This window comes from Rana temporaria, chromosome 13, assembly GCF_905171775.1.
Source record: "Rana temporaria chromosome 13, aRanTem1.1, whole genome shotgun sequence".
NCBI lineage: Eukaryota > Metazoa > Chordata > Amphibia > Anura > Ranidae > Rana > Rana temporaria.
Window position 1 is genome coordinate 14,301,097 of NC_053501.1, and position 27,628 is coordinate 14,328,724.

Consider the following 27,628-nt stretch of genomic DNA (forward strand, 5'->3'; position numbering starts at 1 on the left):
GTGTGTAAAAATTATTTTTTTATGTGTTTCCTCTGTGCAATCAGCTGATCCTCAGAGTTCAGCTATATTACAAGAACTGAAATATGAAACAGCAAAAAATTGATAATCTAAAGTGTTCAATAAATTAGCACTACAGCTTCCCTTAAATGATGTCGCTCAACAACACAGGCAAGGGAAAAAATTATAGAAAAAAAAGCCTATTAAAAATGATGGGCGAGACAGGATAGACGGAGAGAATGTAGCCGGGGGTGGGGGGGGGGGGGCAGAAATCTACCTTAGACGAACATTTGCTGTGCAAGAACATGACACACTGCAGGCAACACAAATCCGGTCCTATTCTTCAGATCACAATGACAGCAACACCCAAACCATATAATCCCCCCCGGTCACTCTGAAATGAGGTAAAGCACGGTACGAGTGCAATGCTTTGATTTTTGTGCTACATAAACAGCAAATGAGAAATGAAAAAAAAAAATGATATATATATATATATATATATATATATATATATATATACATATATAAAATGCAGCATAGATCGGCCTCTTCCCAGGACAGCATTGTGAATGCAGAATTGGTAATCAGGCATTGTAAAGGGTAGGTGTAGTGATAAAATATTATCTTACTTTTTCTTATTGGGACCCAACAAAGGACATTACACTCCACTGGATGGAGAGTCACTAAGCAGAACATTGGAGGGAAAACAGCATTCCAGCGTTCTGGTTTTACATTTTTGGAGTGCACAGGGGGAAAAAAAAACCCTCGCCATTGAGCGCTTACTTGCAGATCTACAGTCATGGGGAAAAAAATGGGGATGAAAAAAAAAAAAAAAAAAAAAAAAGGGTGAACTACAGTATATATTTTTTGGGGAATTGAAAGGGAAATTGCATAACACCCCCCACACACACACACACTTAAAAATGGAAACTATTGTATTTTTTTTTTTGCAATTTAAAATGCAGCCTTTTTTTTTTATTTTTTTTAAGGGAAAAACCATTACAATAGTTTCCCATTAAATTGCAAAAAAAAACATGCAATAGTTTTTTTTTTTTTAAGGGAAATGTCTGCCTTTTAAATTGCAAAAAAAAAAAAATGCACTAGTTTCCCTTTAAATTGCAAAAAAAAACATGCATCGTTCCTTACAATTTAAAGGGAAATGACTGCATCTGTCTTTTGCCCTTTACAGGAAATTATTATATTTTTTCAACTTAAAAAGGGAACTTAAAAAATGACAAAAATAAACAAAAATAGTAGTTTCGCTTTTTAAGTAAAAAATAAATAAAAATACAGTAATTTCCCGTTAAAGGGCAAAAGAAAGATGCAGTAATTTTCCTTTAAATGCAAAGAAAGATACAATAGTTTCCCATTAAATTGCAAAGAGATAGATGCAATAGTTTTCCCTTTTAAAATAAAAAAAATCTAAATACAATAGTCTGCTCTTTTTTTTTTTTTTTTGCAATTTAAAAGATGCAATAGTTTCCATTTTAAATTGCAAACAAAAAATACAATAGTTCACCTTTAAATTGCAAAAGAAAAATACAAGTTTCCCTTTTAAGTTGAGAAAAAAAATGCAATATTTTCCCTTTAAATTACAAAAAAATTTAAATAAAAAATACTGTAAAAGGGAAATTGCACCCCCCCCCCCTCAACTTAAAAAAAAGGGAAACTGTTGTACTTTTCTTTTGCAATTTAAAAAAGGGAAACTATTGTATTCTTTTGCAACTGAAAAGGGGAAACAATTGCATATTTTCCTTTTTTTTTTTGCAATTTAAAAAGGCAGACATTTTTATTTTATTTTTTTAATGGGAAAACTATTGCATCTTTCTTTTTGCAATTTAAAGGGAAACTATTGCATCTTTCTTTGAAATTTAAAGGGAAATTACTGCATCTTTCCTTTTCCCTTTCACGGGAAATTATTGTATCTTAAAAAGGATACTACAGTATATATTTTTTTGTTTGTCATTTAAAAAAGGGAAACTATTGCATCTTTTGTTCCCCCAAATTAAAAGGGAAACTATTACATTTAAAAAAAATATATTTAAAAAAAAAATGGGAAAACTATTGCTTTTTTCTTTTTGCATTTTAAAGGGAAACTATTGCATCTTTCGTTGGAATCTGAAGGGAAATTACTGTATATTTATTTTGCCCTTTAACAGGAAATTATTATATTTTTTTTCAACTTAAAGGGGAAAGTATTTTTTTTCGTCATTTAAAGGGGGAACTCATTTTTTTATATAAAACATATTTGAGTTATTGTTTACATACAGTATACTTTAAAAGGAAACTTGTAGTCTCCATTGGACGAGCTGGTGACATCACAGGAGCGCAGTTGAGAGGCGTTGTCACCTTATAACAGGAAGTGCCCGAGAAAAAAAAGACCAAAAGTACTTTTGAAAGGACATGGAACATGTTGAAGATTATATGAAATTTTAGAGATCGGGTTCACATCTATTTTAAGCAGGGAAGCAAAATATACACATGACCATTAGAGGCGGCATTTACTAATCTGTGTACTATGGGTTCAAATACAGAACAGAAAGGAAAAGTAAAAATGTAAAAGTCACAAAAAATGACTTTGTGGGGGGGGGGGGGATTTCGGGGGTTGAAGGTTTCGGGAATTTTAGTTTCCCTTTAAAAGAAATGTGACGGACATAGAATCTACTCCCATGAAAAGCAGCGAGGACTGATGGATACATCCTTTAAGTCAGAGGTCCCCAACCCCCGGGCCGATGCCGGTCCATAGACTGCTGGGAGACGGGCAGCGTGCGAGGCTCCAACTTCACCGTCAGCCACTCGCATTCAAACCTGGGCTTGCCGTATGGGCGCATAAGTGGGGGATCCGACTCCTCGCGTGGGTCTAGTGCACCGTCACCCTCCCACCACAAGAGGGCCCCCTGCTTCCCTTCTCCCAGCAATACCACTTCCTTCCCTCTCTGTGGTCATGTCACTTATTGGGTGTGTAAAATATATCCATCTTTATTTGCATCACTTTTGGCTGACCACATGAGCTCAATCTATAATTATAGAAAAAAAAATAATAAAATTGAAAAAACTATTTAACTCTTTATTTGTATGTGTTTGGCTGACCACACAAGCTCAATCTATAATTATTATATAAGAAAATTTAAATTGAGAATAAAAAAATGTTTTTCAATTTTAATCTTTATTCGTATCCGTTTGGCTGACCATATGAGCTCAATCTATAAAACTGTTATATAAGAAAATTAAAACTGAAAATAAAAAAATGTTTTTCAATTTTAATCTTTATTTGTATCCATTTGGCTGACCACATGAGCTCAATGTATAGTTATTGAAAAATATTAAATTCAATTTATTTGTATCGTTTGGCTGACCATATGAGCTCAATCTATATTATTATTACAGAAAAATATTAAATTAAAAAAACATTTTTTAATATTTGTATCCCCATTTGACCACGAGCGCAAGCTATTATTATTATTATAATAATAGACAAAAAAATATATTAAATAGAAGATTAAAAAAGTTTTTTTTCTCCCCAATCTGTTTGGATGACCACATGAGCTCAAATATAGAAGGAAAAAAAAATGCAACCTTTATTTTTATGTGTTTGGCCGATTACATGAGCTCAATTTAATATTCTTATTAAATGGGGAAACTTAATCAGCCAAACAGAATAAAGGGATTTAGAAATATATATTTTGTATCAATAATCATTTCTCATATTTTTCAAAAAAAATAAACACGGATACAAATAAAGATGTGAGTGGCAGTTGAGGGTGCCGGCTGCAAACCCCCGCAACACCAGACCCCCCCCCCAACCCCTGGTGCGGAAAGGGTCGACGTCCATGAGGCCGGTCCCTGGTGCTGGGAGGTTGGGGACCGCTGCTTTAAAGTGACACACAAAGCTTTATTGCTAGGAGGACGTAAAAATCAGAAGATGAGATTTCTATTTTTAAATCAATAAAACGAAGCTGAAAATTTAGGAAAACTCTTGCATATTATTTATTTAACCTAAAAGCCTCACCATTATATCGTCTGGTTATATTAGATGATGTTTCCTGTATATAACACTTTATTTAATCACATATTAACAAAATACTGACAGATGTCATTAATACACACTGTGCATATCGGGTGACCTTCCCTTAAATAGTGCCATCTTTGCTAAGGGTACAATTTGCAAAAAAAAAAAAAAAAAAATAGTGTTTTTATTCGTATCTTTGAAGTCAGATTCTTTACGTTAGATTTCTGAATTGACCAAAAAGTTCTTAAATATATAAATAGGTTTATATTTAATCTGAAGTGTTCTTGATAAAAAAGGATTGCCTCTGAAATTTGCCACGAAAACTTTCTTTTTTTTAAATACTGCCTCAGCTAGTATTGTTTTTCTTGGAAGTGTCAAAAGTTGACCTGAGTTTTAAGACAAATCACAAATTATGCAAAAAATGGAATGAACAATATTGTGTCATAAAAAAAAAGAAAAAAAAAAGAGAAGAAGAAAATAGAAAGAAATATGAAAAAAAAAAAAGGAAAACATTTTATGAAGTTCACATAACCCGATATCAGTAGTTTGGTTTAAAAAAAAAAAAAAAAAAAATTATACTAATGGTGACCAAATTATTTTACAGTAAAAAAAAAAATGAGGCAGTCCGAACCTACGGTTTACCATATAAAACTTGGTACATAACCTTGAACAAAATAACTTTTGCTGAACACAGTATCAGAAGCACAGACAAAGACTTGAAATGACAACAGGTTAACTGAGTCACTATATATATATATTTTTTTTCTCTTTAATATATATATATATATATATATATATATATATATATATATATATATATATATATATATATATATATATATATATATATATATATATATATATATATATATATATAATCACACGTCTGCAAGTTTTTTGTGAAACTGTATGGAAAGCACGTTATGGCAGTTGATGTTCTTAATAGCTAGCTTATGTAACAATTTTGGGTGGCATTGAGAGCAAAAAAAATTAGAATTTTCAGCTTTACTAAAACTGACATCTTGAAAAAACACACACACACAAAACATAGCCTAGTCAGCGACTGCCAACCTGAATAGTGGGAAAAATAGGATTTCATGATCAAAATAAAAAATAAAAAAGCAACCAAATTTTTTGGAGGTGGGGAGTGCAGAAGGCAGAACAGACAGCATCTAAAAATAAAACCCCCCTAGATCAGGGATATGCAATTAGCGGACCTCCAGCTGTTGCAGAACTACAAGTCCCATAAGGCATAGCAAGACTCTGATAGCCACAAGCATGACACCCAGAGGCAGAGGCATGATGGGACTTGTAGTTTTGCAACAGCTGGAGGTCCGCTAATTGCTTATCCCTGCCCTAGATTAGCCACAACCTTTAATCTGCCCTGTAAAATTAATCATTTCTTTGTTTCGGCGTATAAGGGACAGAAAAGGATAAAATTCTGTCCATACCTTGAATTTTTGAGGGTTCAAGCATTAGTGGAAGCAGTTGAAGCAAACCTTTAAAAACAACTAAATGGGGGTCAATTGCCCGTTGCAATATTTTTCTCAAATTTTTTTTTTTTAAAGGCATTAAAGAGGTATTTATAGTTACAGTGCAAATAAAATACGCATTTCAAGCATAATACGAAAAAAAAAAAACACAACATAGCACCAAAAATTAGAAAGCATGCAGAGATCGGAGAGGGAAAACAAATGAGGTATTCAGGTGAAGACTGCCTACATTAACTAATTGTAAAAAAAGGTATACTACACCCCCAAGCTCCACCCCCCCCCAAAAAAAAAAAAAAAAACAGTTAAACAATACAGCAGTCTCACCTACATTTTTTTTTTTTTTTTACACTTGTGTTCCTATTTAAAAAAGAGAACCACAGGTGTGATTTGACTGAAATAAACGAAGAGCAAATAAAGCGGCATAAAGTGGTGAGACCGAAAAAAATATTAAAAAAAGGTGCTAAATCTGTTAGGTTACCGATAAACAGAAATTCTGCAGCATATTTTACCTGTGATATGTCATCCGTTTACAGCGACACACAAATACGCCATCCAAAAAAAAAAAAAAAAAGGCTTTCCAGATGACACAGCATTCAATTAAATATTTTCCCGCTAGTTAGGAAAGCATTCTTTTTTTTTTTTCTTTCCTCCTTTAATTTGGAAACGTTCTTAAAATCTGTCGCCACCCACAAAAAAGTCATAATTCTGAAATAATTTAAAGTCACAGCCTTGAAAAACATTACTTGGGGAAAAAAAAGGATTTTTGTACTCACCGTAAAATCCATTTCTCTGAGTTCATAGACGGACACAGCCTTTATTGACCTTTGGGTTATGCTTCTTCCTACCAGATTTCCTGGTAGGAAGAAGCATAACCCTAAGGTCAATGAAGGCTGTGTCCGTCTATGAACAAAAGAAAAAAAAGGATTTTTGTACTCACAGTAAAATCCATTTCTCTGAGTTCATAGACGGACACAGCCTTTATTGACCTTTGGGTTATGCTTCTTCCTACCAGGAGATCTCCTGGTAGGAAGAAGCATAACCCAAAGGTCAATGAAGGCTGTGTCCGTCTATGAACGAAAGAGAAAAAAGGATTTTTGTACTCACCGTAAAATCCATTTCTCTGAGTTCATAGACGGACACAGCCTTTATTGACCTTTGGGTTATGCTTCTTCCTACCAGGAGATCTCCTGGTAGGAAGAAGCATAACCCAAAGGTCAATGAAGGCTGTGTCCGTCTATGAACGAAAGAGAAAAAAGGATTTTTGTACTCACCGTAAAATCCATTTCTCTGAGTTCATAGACGGACACAGCCTTTATTGACCTTTGTGTTATGCTTCTTCCTACCAGGAGATCTCCTGGTAGGAAGAAGCATAACCCTAAGGTCAATGAAGGCTGTGTCCGTCTATGAACGAAAGAGAAAAAAGGATTTTTGTACTCACCGTAAAATCCATTTCTCTGAGTTCATAGACGGACACAGCCTTTATTGACCTTTGGGTTATGCTTCTTCCTACCAGGAGATCTCCTGGTAGGAAGAAGCATAACCCAAAGGTCAATGAAGGCTGTGTCCGTCTATGAACGAAAGAGAAAAAAAAAAATCTATATCGATAGTTACTGCATGCATATTGTGTGGAGGAGTCGAGGTTGGACCTGCTTGAATGAAGAAGAGGGAGTAGTGATAGTCCTCTGTCCAGAAGACAGTAAAATTCTATCAAATAGCAACTTTGTGGCATAAAATTGTCCTTCCGATTAACATTCATTTTTTTTTTTTTTAAATACATAATACAAAGTTATATTCTCTCACCCCTTGACACAAAAACGGTGTCCTAAGTGCAATATTTTTTAATCTTTTGTTTTTTTGCATGAAAACCAGAACCCCTCCCCCCCAAAAAAAGGCAACTTTTTTTTGTGCATGAAAAACAGGACAAAAATAATAATAATAATGGTAATTAAGAGCACCCCATTGGTTCAGATTTATCCATGACCACTTAAAAAAAAAAAAAAAAAAAAAAAAAAATGAACGGGACAAAAATACTTATACACGATTTCATTCACAGGTTGATATTTTTTTTCCTCTCCCTTAGCAACCCATGACTGAGCAAAGCTCTAAAAAAAATGAAGTGAGATCAGATGGATGCTGCCTTCAGGATGTGCTATAAATTATTTGTGGTTATAGAAGACTTGTGGAGGAGAAAAAAAAAAACAGAAAAAAAAAAAAAAAAAAAAAAAACACACCATCTTGTCCCATATTGGCTTGCAAAGAGCTTGACGTGGCCTACACCACCCAACGCGGTTACCGATCTGATCTGTACTTTTCAAGCGTTACGTTCCTCCGTAATTTGCTCCTCTCAACGTCAGTAAGGTTAGTCATAACAGGTATGTCGAACTCTCCCCGGTGGATGGACTTTTTTTTTTTTTTTGCATCGACCAATCATTTTTCTCAGCTGGATACGACCTGAGGTTGATTTGCTTTGAGGCTTCTAAGGGCCCTTCTGGCAGCGGCGGATTTGGCAATTCTGTAGCTCCGGCCCACGCCTTTAAATTTTCCTTTGCCTACGACTTCTACGGTGACTCGGACTTTGCCGTCGTAGGTTCGCTCCGCCGGGCTGCCGAAATTAAAAAAATGTGATTTCTCAGAACAAAAACATGAATATAAAAATGAAACAGGTTAAAAGCAAAAATAAAAGAAAGAAAAGAGAAAAAAAAAAAAAGGAAACAAAAAAGGAGAAAGAAAAGATGAAAAAAGGAAATGAAAGGAATAAAAGATGAAGGAAAAAAGATGAAGGAAAAAAGATGAAGGAAAAAAGATGAAGGAAAAAAGATGAAGGAAAAAAGATGAAGGAAAAAAGATGAAGGAAAAAAGATGAAGGAAAAAAGATGAAGGAAAAAAGATGAAGGAAAAAAAGATGAAGGAAAAAAAGATGAAGGAAAAGAAAAAAAAAAAAGACAGAGAAAAGAAGAGTGCCACCCAAGTGTAGTTAATTGCAATAGCGATAAAATCAAATGTATAAATATGCACTGTGCGACACGAAAAACTGGCATATCAAATGACAGGTCGAGTGGAGTGCGCTCTGGGAAATGTAGTCTGTTGGAGGAGAAAGGGCAAGTGTCAATCTGCAGAGTTAGGCAGGGGCGTGGCCAAGGAAAGAAGAGCAGAAAGGCAGCTGAATAGATAACCACGTGCTTGGTCTCCTCCAGCTGTGACCAGCAGAGCTGGGCAGGAATGTGTCTGATCTCTGTAGCAGAAGGCAGTGAAATCCACCCTGGGATAAGTAGTCTGTTGGTGGAGAAAGTACTGAAGTCTATCTGCAGAGTTAGGCAGAGGCGTGGCCAGGCTTGGAGTGGAGCAGAAAGGCAACTGGGTTAAAAAAAAAAAAAAAAAAACACAAGCTCGGTCTTCACCAGCTACGACATGGAGAGCTGGGCCAGAACGCATGTGGATCTCTGTAGCAGCCAGTGAAACCACACGTTACATTTGTAGAGGCGTGGCTACGCGTTTCAGGATAGAACAGTCCGTTTCTCAAGCCTGCCAACATCCTATTTTTAGCGCTTCCCACATAGGATGTTAGGCAGGCTTGAGGAGGAGGCTGAGCATGTGGATTTATTTATCCAGCTGCACTTTGCTTGGCCACGCCCCTGCCTAACTCCGAAGATCGACATCGGCCCTCTCCTCCTCCAACAGACTTATCCCAGGGTGGACTCAACTGCCTTCTCCTGCTACGGAGATCTGAACACTTTCCTGCCTAGCTCTGCTGGTCACAGCTGGAGAAGGAGGAGTACACAGTTTTTATCTTCTCAGCCACCATCCTGCTTCTCTCTGCTTGGCCTAGCCACGCCCCTGCCTAACTCTGCTTGTAGACATTGGCTCTTTCTCCTCCAACAGACTACTTATCCCAGGGTGGACTCAACTGCCGCATCCTGCTATAGAGATCAGAATGCTTTCCTGCCCAGTACCGCTTGTCATAGCTGGAGGAGACTGAGCACACAGTTTTATCTACCCAGCTGCCATCCTGCTTGCTCTGGCAACGCCCCTGCCTAAGTCTGCAGATGGAGCCGAAAGGGCTGATGTCCAACAAACTGCTTCCAGGGTGGACTCTACTGCCTCCTCCTGCCCAGCTTTGCTTGTCACAACTGAAAAATTAGTGCGCGGTTTTTATCTACCCAGCCGCCATCCTGCTTCTCTCTGCTTGGCCACGCCCCTGCCTGTCGACATTGATCCTTTCTCCTCCAACAGACCATTTATCCCAGGGTGGACGCCACTGCCTCCTCCTGCTACGGAGATCCAGACACTTTCCTGCACAGCTCTCCTCGTCACAGCTGAAGAACGAGAGTGTGGTTTTCATCTACCCAGCCTGCAATCCTGCCGAGTCTGGGCACGCCCCTGCCCAACTCTGCAGACATCGGTCTTTTCTGCTCCAACAGACTACTTACACCAGGGTGGATTCCACTGCCTTTTCCTGCTATGGAGATCCAGATGCTTTCCTGCCCAGCTCTGCGGGTAACAGCTGGAGAAGACCGAGCAGGTTTTAATTTACCCAGCCACCATCCTGCTCGGCATGGTCACGCCCCTGCCTAACTGCAGCTAGCCATTGGCCCTTTCTAATTCCAACAGACTACTTATCCCAGGGTGGACTCTACCGGACCTTTAATTTGATATGCCAGTTTTCCATACTACACAGTGAGTGCATTTTTATATATTTGAGTGTATCGCTATTCAAACTACACTTAGAAGGCGGCGCCCTCTTTTTCTTTAGATACATAATTTGCAAATCTATGTGGAAGGTTTCACCAAATATAGGAGCCAGAGCTCACAATACACCTGGATGGATTACGACCCAGCATCCAGGATCGCCCCTCTATATCAAACTTACCTGAACTTGGCAGTTTCCGGCTCCATCTCCAATAATTCTCTCACTGGGGAACGAGGAACATTGGCTGAAAATTTCTCTGTAATAGAAATAAAAGTTTTGGTTACAGATTTGCAAAATGTATACAAAAAAATAAACAAAAAAATGCGGTGTGGATAACGTTGACCCCCTGGCTTTTTCTGACATTTTTTGTTTACAAGTTTAAATCAGTAATTTCTGATAAAAAATGACTCGGAACCCCCAAAACACACATTTTTTAGCAATGACCCTAGAATATAAAAAAGGTGATTGTTGCACAGTGGTTTTTCAAGCACATTCTTGGGGGAAAAATAAATATTTTAATGAATTGATAAAAAAACAATATACAACCCAATTATTTTGTATAATGTGAAAGATCATGTTGAGCTAAATAGATGCCCAACTTTGGCTTCTGCTCATTCCCTGCCTGTGGTCCCCCTGGATGACCTGCCTATCTGTTTATATGTGCCCCCTGCGGGGGGCGGGCCGTATTCGATGGCCCATTACCATGGGCCGCCCATTTGCGTCCCTCCTCTGTCATCCGCGCCATGTGACATTTTATGTCACATGACACGTAGGATTTCCCGCCTGGCATTATGGGTACTGTAGGCGTACGTAAACTGTGTTCGCTCCACAAATGTGAGGTATCCCTTCAAACAGTTTACGTATGTGTTCGCTTCTGTGTTTTACACTGTTGGTTCTTTTTGTTTGCCTACATTCCTAGTAATAGGACTAAAAATATTCCTTTTAATAGAAATAAGAATGACGGGTCCTCTTTATGGAGAGATCTGGGGTGAAAGACCACAAATCTCCTCTTTAGCTTTAAATGTAAAAAAAAAAAATAATACTACAAAAAAAAAAAAATGTTTTTGATCTTTGCTTGAAAAAAAAAAAAATGATTTACTTCTAGCCTGGACTGGAAGTGACATGTCATTGCTCCAGTCCTCCAAGGCCATAGAGGTGATCAAAGAATATCTGGGAGCAGCCAGCCGCACCACCGGATTGTTTCTCAAGCAAACCGGTGGAAATCAGTAAGCCCGAAAAACACTGGCGAGCGGCAGGAGCGGGTTCGGCCATAACCCCGGTAAACCACTTGCAAAGAGCAACGTATAGACCCCCCCCCCCTTAGTTACGTGCCTCGTGCTCACCCTTTGGGCTAGGCAGCAGCGCGCTTTGTGCCCCGCAGTGTCCAGTGGAACACAGATCATTGTAACAGGCTGCTGTGAGCGGCCCTGACACCATGTGATCGCTGTGACCAATGACATCTGTAAATAATGACTTTCATTCGTAGCCATTGTGTACTACTATGATGAGCTCTGTGATTGGTCAGTCATCACATGGAAAAGACAGGAACAAAATCACAGCCATCACTAATGTACACAATGGCAAATGAATGGATGCCATTCGCAGTTTAAAAAAATGGATTGCCTATATAGTGATGACTGTAATAAGCAATCATAATGTAAAAAAAAATACTGATCACCTCCCCAGAGCAGGACAGTGTCACTACGGTGAACACAAACCATTGACTGGTTATACAAAATTGGGATCTCAACCAGATAATAAACCATTTACTCCAGATAAAAGTTCTAAAAATGTGTCTTTTTTTTGCTAGACTGAGTGTAGGACATCTGCGGACTCACCTATCAACGGTCTCATCATCGGGTAATAAACTTGCCAAACGGTTTCCAGGGACATGCCGCTGTCCATGTAGATCGCTCCGGCAAGTGATTCGAATATGTCTCCCATCGCCTTAGGGACCTCTATGTCTTCTTCTTTCTCCTCGTCTTCTTCTGATCTTCTCAGCTGAAAATTTCCAAAAAAAACAAAATGGGTTTTTGCATTTACAGTTAATGGTCAGTCTAATGGGTGATGTTTCCGAATTTCACTCTTAGATAACAATAAATGGACAGAGAGCCCCGAGCCTCTGGCCTGGACAGAGAGCCCCGAGCCTCTGGCCTGGACAGAGAGCCCCGAGCCTCTGGCCTGGACAGAGAGCCCCGAGCCTCTGGCCTGGACAGAGAGCCCCGAGCCTCTGGCCTGGACAGAGAGCCCCGAGCCTCTGGCCTGGACAGAGAGCCCCGAGCCTCTGGCCTGGACAGAGAGCCCCGAGCCTCTGGCCTGGACAGAGAGCCCCGAGCCTCTGGCCTGGACAGAGAGCCCCGAGCCTCTGGCCTGGACAGAGAGCCCCGAGCCTCTGGCCTGGACAGAGAGCCCCGAGCCTCTGGCCTGGACAGAGAGCCCCGAGCCTCTGGCCTGGACAGAGAGCCCCGAGCCTCTTTCCCTACTCATCTTTTCAGACAGTTTTTCACTAGTTTTGCATTTGGCTAGGGTCCATGTCACTACTGGTAGCACGAGGAAATACCTGGACCCGAGGAAATACCTGGACCCGATGAGATGGCACATCAATACATGCCATTGCCAGAAGGTTTGCCGTGTCTCCTAGCGTGGTCTCAAGAGCATGGAGGAGATTCCAGGAGACAGGCAGTTACTCTAGGAGAGCTGGACAGAGCCGTAGAAGGTCCTTAACCCATCAGCAGGACCGGTATCTGCTCCTTTGTGCAAGGAGGAACAGGATGAGCACTGCCAGAGCTCTACAAAATAACATCCAACGGGCCACTGGTGTGAATGTCTGATCAGAAACAGACTTCGTGCTGGTGGTCTGAAGTCCCAACATCCTCTAGTACAGTGGTTCTCAACCTCAGTCCTCAAGTACCCCCAACAGGCCATGTTTTGGGAACTTCCCTTACATAAAATAGCTCTTACCAATACCATGTCATCAATCTTGATTTAAAGCAGCTGTGCAAAGTAAAGGAATACCTGAAAACATGGCCTGTTGGGGGCACTTGAGGACTGAGTTTGAGAACCACTGCTCCACTAGGCCATGCGCTCACTGCTCAGCTCCGTGGAGCTTGATTGGCATTTGCCATTGAACATCAGAATTGGCAGGTCTGCCATTGGTGCCCCATCCAGCGTTCCACAAAAAAAATGTGCTGAAAAACTCGGCTTGCACTCCAGTATATATGGTAGGTATTTTCCCGCATTTGAAATAATTTATATATATATATATATATATATATATAATCTCTCTCGCAGAGCTGTACGGATTTATTTTCCCCCACTTTTAACCAGTTCCCGACCGCCCTATAGCAGTTTTAAAGGCTGGACGCTGCGTACAGGATTATATATATATATATATATATATATATATATATATATATATATATATATATATATATATATATATATATATATATATATATGAGTCTGGAGCGTGAATGTTCACCACTCCCACTATGATTACACATCCTTCAGTACACAGGCAGAACGCAGTCTGTCCATGTAAACAAGGCAGATCTCCGTTCTGTCAGGAGGGAAGGCATGGATGGCATTTAAAAAATAAAATAAAAAATTGTGTGTATATATATATATATATATATATATATATATATATATATATATATATATATATATATATATATATATATATATATATATATATATATATATATATATATATATATATATATATATAGCAAAACTAATATACGCTTACTGGGATTTTGTAGAATACATCTATACATATTGGCCTAAATTGATGAAGAAATTTGATTTTTTTTTTTACATAAAAGAAAACAAATATATATTTTTCTTCAAAATCGTCTTTTTAAAATACACACACACACACACACACACACACACACACAAAGATACATATTTTATATATTTTAAATATAAAAAAAAATTACCTAAATTTCATTTAGGTACAGCGTTGCACGATCGCACAATTACCAGTTAAACAGTGCTGTGTCGCAAATAATGGCCTGGTCAGGAAGGGGGGTAAATCTTTTGGAGATGAAAGGATATGTAAAGGTTCCTGGGTAAAGAAAAAAAAAATCATACTTAATTACTTACCTCCTCTGTGCAGTTGGTTTTGCACAGAGTGGCCCCTGGATCCTCCTCTTCTGGGGTCCCTCAGCGGCGCTCCTTACTCCTCCTCCTCTTCTCGAGTGCCCTGTTGGACAGCGGCATGGAAGGCAGTTTTCAGGCGTCATTTCTATTGCTAAAACGCCTGAAAACTGCCTCGGGGTGAAGACTGGAGACCTTCTGGGTCTATATTGGACTGTGTGCAGTATTATACATGGACATCAGTCTCTGAGATGACCACACTGGTTACTGCTACACCTGGGGGATTGCTCTCGGTCACAGCGAGGCTGGCAGATACGTCACTCTGAAGCCGAAACCAAGACCATTCAAGATGCAGGAGCTTCATAAACAGGAAAGGAAGCAACAATAATCCGTATCAGGAAATAAAATGCATTTCTAAAAATTGCCAAGTGCCCAATTCTGCTTTTTTAAATTTGCTTCCAATGCAAAGTGGGACTCTCATTCCGGGTCAGTCTCCATTATATTGCACAGTGCTACTAACCACTTGACCTCCAGAACCAATAAGCGTATATTGATAGTTTGTGCAAACGTTACAGCGTCTACAAATATGGGGTACATTTATTTTTATTAGTAATGGTGGCGATCAGCGACTCATAGCAGGACTGATATTGTGGTGGTCATTCTGACACTCTTGGGGACCAGCGACGCTAATAGTGCTAAAAAAAAGAGATTTTTAATACAGCTTACCTGTAAAATCTTTTTCTTGGAGTACATCACGGGACACAGAGCGGCATTCATTACTATATGGGTTATATGGAGTACCTTCAGGTGTAGACACTGGCAATCTTCAAACAGGAAATGCCCCTCCCTATATAACCCCCTCCCATAGGAGGAGTACCTCAGTTTTGTAGCAAGCAGTATGCCTCCCAAAATGGTCCTCAAAAGAGGGGTGGGAGCTCTGTGTCCCGTGATGTACTCCAAGAAAAAGATTTTACAGGTAAGCTGTATTAAAAATCTCTTTTTCTTTATCGTTACATCACGGGACACAGAGCGGCATTCATTACTATATGGGATGTCCCAAAGCAATGCTTACAATGAGGGGAGGGAGAACATCTCCAAGACAAAAGGATTTAATTTAGAGATATACTCAAATCATAATAAATCCAACTTATTTGAGAAAAATAATCTTAAATTTTAAATTTAACTCAAAAAAAGAGGAGCCCCCGGAATCCGAGGGTCTCAAACTGCAGCCTGCAGCACTGCCTGCCCGAAGGCAGTATCAGTATTCCTTCTTACGTCCAACTTGTAGAATTTTGTAAATGTGTGGACAGAAGACCAGGTTGCCGCCTTGCAAACTTGAGCCATAGAGATCTGGTGGTGTGCTGCCCAGGAGGCGCCCATGGCTCTAGTAGAATGAGCCCTTAATGATACTGGAGGAGGCAACCCTTTCAAGCCGTAGGCCTGAGTGATCAATTGCTTAATCCACCTAGAAATGGTGGACTTTGCAGCTGCCTGCCCCTTCTTGGGCCCATCCGGTAGAATAAACAGCACATCTGTTTTCCGGATCTTCTCTGTAGCTTTAAGATAGGCCTTCATGGCCCTGACAATATCCAAGGTATGCAGCAACCCTTCCTTTCTGGAAGTAGGTTTAGGGAAGAAGGATGGTAATACCAAATCCTGGTTCAAATGAAAACTGGATATGACCTTCGGTAAGAAGGAAGGATGAGGGCGGAGAACGACCTTGTCCTTATGAAATATAAGATATGGTTCCTTACAGGATAAGGCTGCCAGTTCCGAAACTCTTCTTGCGGAAACTATGGCAACCAAAAACACCAACTTCCTTGTCAGTAGAACCAAAGGAACTTCAGCCAACGGCTCAAACGGTTGTTTCTGTAAACTCGACAGAACAAGATTTAAATCCCACGGACAAAGCGGGGATTTAACTGGAGGTTTAATACGTAAGACCCCTTGAAGGAAGGTCTTAACCAGCGAGTGGGTGGCCAGCGGCCGCTGAAACCACACTGACAGGGCAGAAATCTGTCCTTTGATTGTGCTTAATGCCAATCCTTTATCCACTCCTAGCTGGAGAAAACTTAAAACTCTATCTATGGTGAACTTGCGAGGAAGCCATAGCTTGGACTCGCACCAGCCTATATAGGCCTTCCAGACCCTGTGATAAATCACCCTAGAGACCGGTTTCCTGGCTCTGATTAGGGTAGAGATTACTTTCTGAGACAGACCTCTACCCCTGAGAATCAAGGATTCAGCTTCCAGGCCGTCAAATTTAGATGCCGTAAGGCAGGGTGGAGGATCGGACCTTGCGATAGCAGGTCTGGCCTTAGAGGCAGAGTCCAAGGGTTTCCCACTACCATCCTTAGGATTAGTGAGTACCAAGCCCTTCTGGGCCATGCTGGAGCTACCAGGATAACTGGTATGTGCTCCACCCGGATCCTGCGCAGCAGGCGGGGTAGTAACTGGAGCGGGGGAAACGCATAAAGAAGCTTGAACTGATGCCAAGGGCAAACCAGAGCATCGGTTCCGCAGGCCATCGGATCCCTTGAGCGGGACATGAACCTGTCTAGCTTCTTGTTGAGTCTCGATGCCATGATATCCACGTCCGGCACTCCCCATCTTTGGCAGAGTGCTTGAAAGACTTGTGGATGCAGAGACCATTCCCCCGGCCATAGAGTCTGGCGGCTTAAGAAGTCCGCCTGAAAGTTGTCCACTCCGGGAATGAATATTGCCGATATGCAGGGCACATGAGCCTCTGCCCATAGGAGAATCAAGCTCACTTCTCTTTGAGCGGCCTGACTCCTGGTCCCCCCTTGGTGATTTATGTATGCCACTGCCGTGGCATTGTCTGATTGAATTCTCACCGGGAGCCCCTGCAATTTCGACGTCCAAGCCCTGAGGGCTAGTCGAACAGCTCTGAGCTCCAAGATGTTGATGGGTAAAAGCTTCTCTGGCTTTGCCCAAATACCTTGGCGAGTGGAACCATCCACAATCGCTCCCCAGCCCGTCAGGCTGGCGTCTGTGGTCACTATCTTCCAAGCCACTGGGCTGAAAGATTTTCCCTTCAGTAGATTCTGAGGGTCTAACCACCAACACAGACTTTGCCGGACTCTTGATGAGAGAGGCAACGGGATATCCAAGGCCTGTGGCCTTTTGCTCCATGCTGACAGGATGGCTGCCTGCAGGATGCGAGTGTGGCTCTGGGCGTATGGCACCGCTTGGAAAGTAGCCACCATCTTGCCTAGTAATCTCATACATAGGCGAATAGTCGGTTCTTTCTTGCTTAGAACCAGTAGGATTAATTCCTTGATGGCTTTGACCTTCCTCCGAGGTAGGAACACCCCTTGTTGTTCCGTGTCTAATCTCATGCCGAGATATTCCAACTGCCTTGTGGGCTGGAATGCTGACTTTTCTCGATTTAGGACCCAGCCGAACCTCTCGAGGTATTGGACCGTGAGGGCCACTGCTCGTTCCAAGCCGGGAGACGAGTGGTCTATGACTAGGAGGTCGTCCAGGTATGCTAGGATCGTGACCCCTTGGATCCTTAGCTTGGCTAGGATTGGAGCTAGAACCTTCGTGAACACCCGGGGGGCCGTAGCCAACCCGAAGGGAAGCGCCACGAATTGGAAATGACGCGAAGCCACCATAAAGCGTAGATATCTTTGATGTGGCTGATAAATTGGAACATGAAGGTAGGCATCCTTTATGTCTATGGACGCCATGAAGTCGTCTTTTTGGAGTGTGGCAGCTGCTGACCGCACGGATTCCATCCGAAATGAGCGGACTTTTAAGTATGCATTTACCATCTTTAGGTCCAAAATTGGCCTGACATCTCCATTGGGCTTTAGGATGATGAATAGGTTGGAGTAGAAACCCAGCCCCTGTTCCAGGACTGGTACCTCTACTATTACTTCCTGGGAAAGTAGATGATCTAGAGCCGACCTTAATGCGGCTCCTTTCTCCAGATCGTTTGGAATCCTTGACTCCTGGAAATGAGGAGGAGGAAACCTTTAGGAATTCTAGCTTGTAGCCTGTGGCCACGGAAGACCGTACCCACTCGTCGGGAATGCTGGCTTCCCAAATCTCCGAAAAGAGTCGCAGCCTTCCCCCCACCTTCGTGGGTGGGGGCGCCCCTTCATGAGGTAGACTTGGGGGCTGGTTTTGCTGGCTTGCGAAACCACTGCCTCTTGCCCCTAACAGTCTGTCCTTGTGATCTGCTGTTGAAGCCGAAGTTTGTTCTTGCAGGAGGCCGTCGATACTGCTTGGCATTAGAGGGCCCCTGCCCAGGGGAGGACTGTCGTTTAAACGCAGGTCCCTGAACCCTCTTCCTAGTTGGCAAGAGAGTACTCTTGCCGCTTGAAATGGTCTGAATGTATTTATCTAAGTCCTCTCCGAAGAGCCGTCCTCCATGGAAGGGAAACCCTGCCAGGAGCTTCTTGCATGGGGGCTCAGCCTCCCAGCTTTTTAACCATAAGAGTCTTCTCATATGGATAAGGGATAATGATAAACGTGACGCTTGTTGGATAGAATCCTTGATTGCGTCTACCGTAAAACATATGGCCTTAGGGACATCCGAAAATTCTTCTGCCTGCTCGGCAGGAATAAGTTCAAGCATTTGCTTAAATTGATCCGATAAAGCTTGAGCGACTCCAATCGCAGCCACGGCTGGCTGTACTACTGCCCCTGCAGAAGTGAAGGAGTTCTTAAGTAGGGCTTCCAAGCGTCTATCAACTGGATCTTTGAAAACCTGTACGTTTTCTACAGGACATGTTAACGATTTGTTAACACATGAGATGGCTGCGTCTACTGCAGGAGAAGCCCATCTCTTGGAAAACTTTTCTTCCATAGGATATAAGACAGAAAATTTCTTAGGTGGAAAGAAAACCTTGTCTGGTTTGTTCCACTCTTGGAACAAGACTTCCTCCAATAGAGGATGGATCGGAAACACAGCACTGCTTTGAGGCGCCCTCAGTGAGCCCAAAGCTGAAACCGTCGATACCTGGAGATCTGGTACAGGCAGGTTGAATGCCTTATGGACCAAGTCCGTCAAGCCCTGAATCCACCAGCTCTCCCTCAGGGAGACTGCCCCAGACTCCTCTGTATCCGGATCTTCGATCCCTGAACCTACTTGGTCTCTGTCCAAGAGGTCCAATTCCCCAGAGGAAAGGACCTCCTCTTCCGAGGGTCCGCGCACGGGTGACGGAGATCTATTCCGCTTACTACCCCGCATGGCTGCGGCTATCATTTCTCCCATGCTTCTCCGCATCTCATTTAAAGAGGCGAGTAACACCTCCTCCGTGACCACCTTAGGGTTGGGTTGACTCGCGTCAGCTCTAGCCCCAGACCCCGATGGCCCAAAGGCTCCCTGTGGGGAAAGCAGCGGCATAGCTCTATCCGAGACCTCAGATTCTGCGGGGGAATCCCCACCTTTTGTACCCTCTGATCTTGATGCCATGGTACAATACCGAGGTACACCTGCTACTTATTGGTACCTGGGACTTATAAATAGTTAAATGCCCAGACACCTGTTTGGGGAATAAAAAATGTTTCCTCTACCCTAGATGACACTTTTTTTTTTTTTTTTTTTAAAAGAAAAACTTTTCTTCTTTTTTTTTTTTTTATTTTTTTTTTTTTCAATCTAGGCAAGAAAAAACATTCTATCCCCCTGAGTAGTATTGCCAAAGAAAAGACTATGAGATGGAAAAGAAAACCAGCCTATTCCTAGGCTAAACCACAATCTTCTGAAGACTGTAGTATTCTTTCTGGCCACTGTGTGTCCTCAGCGCCCCGTGCTTCACTCCAGTCCTTCCTCCCTTAAGCCAGAGAAATGAATGAGCTGTGGCATCTAAGGAAGGGCCGCCCCTTCCTTTAAACCACTGACCCGCCCTTCCCCCCCCAGCTAAAACGGCGCCAAATGCGTCTATAACACGTGCACGCGCACCGCGCGCGCGCCCGCCGACGGGGGGGGGGTTGGGAGGAAGGGCCTCTCTGTTCCTGCAGCCGCAGGCCTGGAACACACGAGGAGGTCAGCGTTTTGCCTGCCTTGCAGGCATGAGGGAGAGGACTGGATAGAGCATCGCCTGGAGGCTTGCAGGTAAGCATAGCTCTCTGACACACACATACACTTGTACATAAAAGGCCCCATACACAGCTTTTCCAACACTACCAGGGAGGTCACTTTTTATGGGGAAATATAACATATAGAGCCATCCTATCTTCATGATATGTGACTGGTTTGCCAGATGCAATGCATAACCTTAGGCATGTCCCCTGTGACCTCCCAGAAAAAACTTGCTAAGAGCCAAGCCCCGCAGGTTTTTCCCCTCACTTACCTGCTCCATGCCGCAGGACTTTGCCAAGCAAGAGGTCCAATCTTCCCCCATCTCCGTGGGGATGTCTAGACCTTCAGGCCCTGGGAACCTTCTTCTTCCATGAAGGATCCACTGTCCTGGGCCCATACAGCACCCTGGCAAACAGAAAACATTAGGCGCCCCAAAGGTTTTCTAAGTTCTGGGCCCAGGGTCCAGCTCTCTTAAAAAGAAAGCATTATGGGCTATACCCCAAGGGTTTGGGGTCCGGTTACTGACCACTTTAGCGCGCAGGCTTTTTTGGACAGAACCGGTAGCTCACCTAATCCCAAGGATGCGGAGGCAAGCTAAACCATGACTAACACCTAAGACACTGGCGTAAAAAACTGAGGTACTCCTCCTATGGGAGGGGGTTATATAGGGAGGGGCATTTCCTGTTTGAAGATTGCCAGTGTCTACACCTGAAGGTACTCCATATAACCCATATAGTAATGAATGCCGCTCTGTGTCCCGTGATGTAACGATAAAGAAAACATATGCACGGTCACTGTCTGGAAAGGGGTTAACATTAGGGGCGATCAAAAGGGTTAACTGTGTGCCTAGGGTGTGCTTAATCACTGTGGGGGAGGTGCTTTTACTAGGGGAAGACATTGATCTTTGTCCTTGCTTTTCCTTCCTTACTGACAGAACAGTGCTCTGCCTCGTTTACATAGGTAGACTGCAGTTATGTCTCTGTGGCCGATGATAGGCAAGTACTGGCGGACATCGAGCGGTAGGGCAGTATTCCAACATAACGACCACAAGCAAACCTCCACGATGACCACTGCCTTGCTAAAGAAGCTGAGGGTAAAGGTGATGGACTGGCCAAGCATGTCTCCAGACCTAAACCCTATTGATCATCTGTGGGACATCCTCTAACGGAAGGTAGAGGAGCGCAAGGTCTCTAACATCCACCAGCTCCGTGATGTCATCATGGAGGAGGGGAAGAGGACTCCAGTGACAACCTGTGAAGCTCTGGTGACCTCCATGCCCAAGAGGGTTAAGGCAGTGCTGGAAAAGAACGGTGGCCACACAAAATATTGACACTTTAGGTCCAATTTGGACATTTTCACTTAGGGGCGTACACACTTTTGTTGCCAGTGGTTCAGACATTAATGGCGGTGTGTTGAGATGTTGAGAGATATAGATGGATAGATGGATAGATGGATAGATGGATAGATGGATAGATGGATAGATGGATAGATAGATAGATAGAGGTGCACCGAAATGGAAATTGCAGAACCAAAATAAAATAAAAAAAAGTCAGACCGAAAACGATTTTATGTTAAAACAGTACAGTCGGATTGCAAAAATGTATGGAGCATCCTATCAAAGTACTTTAATTTTTGCATAATTTTCTTATTTTTAATATTATTTTTCTTATTCTTTACTTTTTAATTACTTATTTTATTAATTTAATTATATTATTATTTCTTATTTTTTTTTTTACACTTAACTTTATTGCCATCACACAGGAGAAAATAATTACCTGAGTGATAGCAATTGGAGGTGACAGGTTCTCTTTATTAACCCTGTCACCTCCAAAAAACAGGAGGGCATTGGCTGCAGGGACAGGAGCCAGACTAGGCAGCTAGGGGGGAGGGACAGAGCGATAGAGGTGTGTGTGTGTGTGGGGGGGGGGGGGGGGCGCGAAGGACGGATGGCTGCACAGTGCACACACGTTCTGCTAGAAAAGAAAGCAACTCACCGCCCGTATGCTGAAACTGTCTCCACGCTGCTCGCACAAAGCCCCTGCCTCCTCCTAACCCCACGCTGTGATAGACAGAACACATCTCAGCATTAGACCCGCATGTCTATCACAGCGTGGTTAGGAGCAGGCGGGGCTGTGTGCGAGCAGAGCAGAGACAATTTCAGTGTGCGTTTTACCGCTCTGCAATCCCGCAGCGGATCAAGTGTGTGCCGTTCCAAAACGGCTATTTTCGTCAAAACATCAAAACGGCTATTTTCGGCCGATGTGTATCGGCCTCCGATATATCGCTGCATTATATATATATTGCGGTCACCAAGTGTTTAAGAGCAGTAATCATGGAAAAGCAGAGACATCATAACCCACCTCAGAGTCCATCCCCTGCATCTCGTTCTTTTCCAGCTGAAACTGCACAAAGTCGTCGATGACGTGGAAGAGTTCGGGAGAGACGGCCTTGAAGTACTTGTGGTAGTCGTATTTCACGGCCAAGGAGGCGAATATGGTGTTGTTGACGAGAGCGGAGCGCAGGTCGGTCAGAACTCCGGGGGAATGCTGCCGAGGGTCTTCGTAAAGGTGCTTGGTAATGAGGTAGTCCAAAATTGCATCTCCAAGGAATTCCAAACGCTGATAGCAGTCTTGGGGGACAGAGAAGAGAGGAGGTTTTAGCAAAGAGTTCTCGCCAATTCCGTACAGAACTAATGTCCCTACATGACGACTGATGGGAACTAGGTAGGAAAGTATTAAAGAGCCATCACTACTCAACTATGTCAAGTTTTGATTGGTCACCAACATTTTTTTTTATATATTTTTGGGGGATATTTATTACAGCAAAAAGTAAAAAATATTGAATTTTTTCAAAATTGTCGCTATATTTTTGTTTATAGCGCAAAAAATAAAAACCGCCAAGGTGATCAAATACCACCAAAAGAAAGCTCTATTTGTGGGTAGTTTAGGCCGATACGCATTCTTCTACATATTTTTGGTAAAAAAAAAAAAATAGGATTTTTGTACTCGCCGTAAAATCCATTTCTCTGAGTTCATAGACGGACACAGCATCCTTTGACAGTAGGGTTATATCCGCTTCCCTTTAGGAGACACTCGCCTAAAGGGAAGCGGATATAACCCTACTGTCAAAGGATGCTGTGTCAGTCTATGAACGGAAGAGAAAAAAAAATATATATTGCAATAAGCGTATATTATTAAAGTTATAGCGTCTACAAAATAGGGGGATAGTTTTATGGCATTTTTATTATTCTTTTTTTACTAGTAATGGCGGCGATCAGCGATGTTTATCATAACTGCAACTGGCGGACATATCGGACACTTGACACATTTTTGGTACCATTGTAATTTTTACAGCGATCAGTGCTATAAAAATGCACTGATTACTGTGAAAATGACACTGGCAGTGAAGGGGTTAACCACTAGGTGGCGCTGAAGGGGTTTAGTGTGCCCTAGGGAGTGATGTAGGGGGGGATGGGCTGTGTGTGACAGGACAGTGATCACTGCTCCCGATTACAGGAAGCTGCAATCAGTGTCCTGTCACTAGGAAGACTGGGGAAATGCTTGTTTACATAAACATTTCCCCCCTTCTTCCTCACCGTGACACATTTCAGGATATCCTTTTGATGAAAGCTGCAGATGTAAAAACCATAGAAGCTTTTATGAGACTTTAGTGATTGAGTTTAGATTTCATTTTTCGATTCCTACCATGACCAACTGATATCACATCCTTCACTTTCCCCTGGATAACCCTCCCAGAGTGTTCAAATACTAAGAGAAAACTCCTTAGCCGCACAGCTTTATAAAAACCTGTGTGAAAAGTGAAAACAACCTCAGCCTGGGCTACATACAGGTCACCCCCAACGCGTTTCGTCCCACCCACAGGGCTTAATCAGTGTTCAGCCATTGAAACACTGAACGGAGAGGAAGCTTTCATGTGGATGGACACTAAAGCCTCGTACACCCGCTTGATTTACGCGGCAAGAACCAGCAACAAAACCGCTGGCAGAGCCTTCGTGCGTGTGTACGAGGATTTCAGGGTTCTTGTCAAGAAAACTGCCTAAAATCTAGACAAGAAAAATAGAGAACCCGCTTTCTATTTTCTCGTTGTGATTCTCGGCAGTGTTTTCCTGCCGAGAAACACTAGAGTGTGTATGCTTGCCTGTTGCGTGGAAACCCGCACATGCTCGAAATGACCGACGCATGCATGGTAGCTTCCAAGGCATAGGTAGGGTGCAGCAAGATGGCGGCGAGAACACTGAATGTGACGAGCACATACTCGTACGCAGTGACGTCACCACGTTCTTGCCATTCTTTTGAATGGAGTGTGTGTACACTCGGGCGGCAAGAGATTCTTGCCAAAAATCTCATCAGGAAAAACGTTTTTTTTTTCCTAAAGAGATTCTGGCCCGTGTGTACAGGGCTTAACTCACCGGGTTCAAGGTCTAGTCATTACCATTGGTACTCACCAGTTATAGTATTGTAGTGGTAGGAGGCATGAGTAAAGGCCTGCAGGAGGTAAGCCTTGTTTTTAAACCGGTAGCTGATCTTCTTCTCAAAGTTTTCAAAGCCAGATATCAGGTGATCCAGGGTCTTCTCTGCATCGGGGTGGTCGAACATACAGCGGGGAGGGATTTTTAAATAACCATACTCCACTCCTTTGCAGGAAAGGTCATAACTGGATTTACAGTCATCCATCTTATTGCACAGAAGGCTTTTTTTGTTGCCAGAGACGCCATTCTCCGACTTTTTCCCAGGAAGAACCTGGAGGCCCAGAGAGCAGAGGAAGAGTTGCGCGGCCCGTTCACCGCAGCTGGTTAGGTAGCAGCCCAAAAGAGCCTCAACACAATCGGCGATGCTCTTGTCGGCGATGCACTGCTCGGTGTGAAGGTCGTAGGATATGGACTGTTTTCCGGCATCCACGCCGCAGTTTTCTTCCGACGGGTTCCAGAAGCCCACCACAAAGTCATCTTCCTCTACGGCCTTGCTGGGGTCCAGATAGCACATGGCATCCCAGGAACTGTAATCGAAGTCATCAAAGTCAGACGAGAACTGGACATTTTCCATGGCCGTTTTTTTCGGGGGTTTCCACTCGTAATTTGTGTCGGGAGCAGAGAACGTAGCGAGGGGAATCTTTTTCACGAATGCTCCAGACCCCATCAACATGCTGTCGATAAACTTGATATGTTCTTGGTCGTAGTCCAATAAATCGTCTTCGAATTCAGGTTCCTCTTTGGGGTTCTGCCACATCAGATCTTCGTCTTCATCATCATCAAAGTCTTCGTCAGTTTTGCCATTTGCGGTCACCCCGTCGCTGGCCTGCGCATGACAAATACTTTGTTAATTTTTCAGAGTAAGGTACAAAAAAAAAAAAAATTGTAATAAAATCAGCAGGTTGGTGCGAATGATATACAAACACGTCTTTCACAGAGAGCATCAGCTTAAGGCAGACTCTCTATCAGGGTCCCATGACACAGAGCAAGGGTAGGCAACCTGGGGCCCTCCAGCTGTTGTGAAACTACATTTCCCCTGAGGCATTGCAAGGCTGGCAGCTACAATTACTCCCAGAGGCATGATGGGACTTATAGTTCTGAAACAGCTGGAGGGCCCCAGGTTTGCCACCCCTGCTTTAGAGCAGGGGGTCGACAATATCCGTGCGCCTTGGCGACAAGAAATTGTGACCTGGCGCCCGCCGGTAATTGAGGCCGCCACGGGCCCGCCGTGATCGCCAGGATCCTGTGTCTCTGTGCGCCCCCACCTCTCCCGCTGTGCGATCGCGGCGGGCCCGCGACGACCGGTAATTAAGGCCGCGGCTTTGCGGCCTTGTGAAGCCCCAAGCCCTTCCTTCTGTGAGCTGGCGCCATCTGGTGGTGGCCGTTGGCATTACAAGTTACAGCAATTCTAATGCGTGTAATTTTTCACTGCCAACTCCTTCCCTCTAATTAGAACCCCCAAACATTATATATAGTTTTTATTCTAACACCCTAGAGATTAAAATGGCGATCGTTTCAATACGTTCTGTCACGCCGTATTTGCGCAGCGGTCTTACAAGCGCACTTTTTTGGAAAATTTTAAATTAAAAAATAAAACAGTAAAAGTTATCCCAATTTTTTTTATATTATGAAAGATAATGTTACACCGAGTAAATTGATACCCAACATGTCACGCTTTAAAATTGCGTCCGCTCGTGGAATGCCGACAAACTTTTACCCTTTAAAATCTTAAAAAAATTCTACAGGTTGCATGTTTTGAGTTACAGAGGAGGTCTAGAGCTAGAATTATTGCTCTCTCTACCAATCGCGGCGATACCTCACATGTGTGGTTTGAATACCGTTTACATATGCGGGCGCTACTCACGTATGTGTTCGCTTCTGCGCGCAAGCTCGACGGGGCGCATTTTCTGGCTCCTGACTTTAGCCGACTCCTAGATTCCAAGCAAATTTGTCAAACACTGCTTTAGAGCAATGAGCAAATTTTGCTTTTCAAATATGTTACATAGTAGGTGAAGTTGAAAAGACACAAGTCCATCCAGTTCACCCTGCATGTGCGCTTATGTTGATAGTACATGGTGTATCCCTGTATGTTGTGATCGTGAAAATATACCCATCTAAAAGTTTTTTTTTTTTAAATCATCGATGCGCACCACTGTTTTTGGAAGAGAATTCCACATCCTTACCCCGCTTGGACAGTAAAGAACCCTCTATGCAGTTTAAGGTCAAACCACTTCTCTTCTAATTTTAGTGAATGGCCACGTGTCTTAATAAATTCCCTTTCACTGGGAAGTTTTTTCCCTATTGTGGGGTCACCAGTACGGTATTTCTATATTGATGATATATCCCCTCTCAAGAGAATAAGTTCAATGCCTGTAGCCTTTCCACATAACCAAGGTCCTGCAATCCCTTTATTAGCTTTGTTGCCATTCTCTGGACTCTCTGCAGTTCCAGTACATCCTTCCTGAGGACTGGTGCCCAGAACTGGACGGCATACTCAAGATGCAGCCGGACCAGAGTCTTGTAGAGCGGGAGAATTATCGTTTTATCTCTGCAGTTAACCCCTTTAAGGCATGCAAACATTCTTCCCGCTGTCCGCCCAGCCTAAGGAACCTTCTCCCCGCTGACCGCCCAGCCTAAGGAACCTTCTTCCCGCTGACCGCCCAGCCTAAGGAACCTTCTTCCCGCTGACCGCCCAGCCTAAGGAACCTTCTTCCCGCTGACCGCCCAGCCTAAGGAACCTTCTTCCCGCTGACTGCCCAGCCTAAGGAACCTTCTTCCCGCTGACCGCCCAGCCTAA

At 42.9% G+C, this 27,628-nt stretch overlaps 1 protein-coding gene across 1 annotated transcript in view; it reads right to left on the reverse strand.

Moving 5' to 3' along the window:
* Window positions 1–7,712: 7,712 nt before the first annotated feature.
* Window positions 7,713–27,628, reverse strand: part of DICER1 (dicer 1, ribonuclease III) — a 55,399-nt gene continuing 35,483 nt past the window's right edge. The window contains 5 exon segments of the mRNA XM_040333634.1: window positions 7,713–8,101; window positions 10,367–10,442; window positions 12,025–12,187; window positions 22,703–22,971; window positions 24,808–25,657. Of these exon segments, the coding sequence (XP_040189568.1) occupies window positions 7,936–8,101; window positions 10,367–10,442; window positions 12,025–12,187; window positions 22,703–22,971; window positions 24,808–25,657 (1,524 nt within the window). The 3' untranslated portion in view covers window positions 7,713–7,935.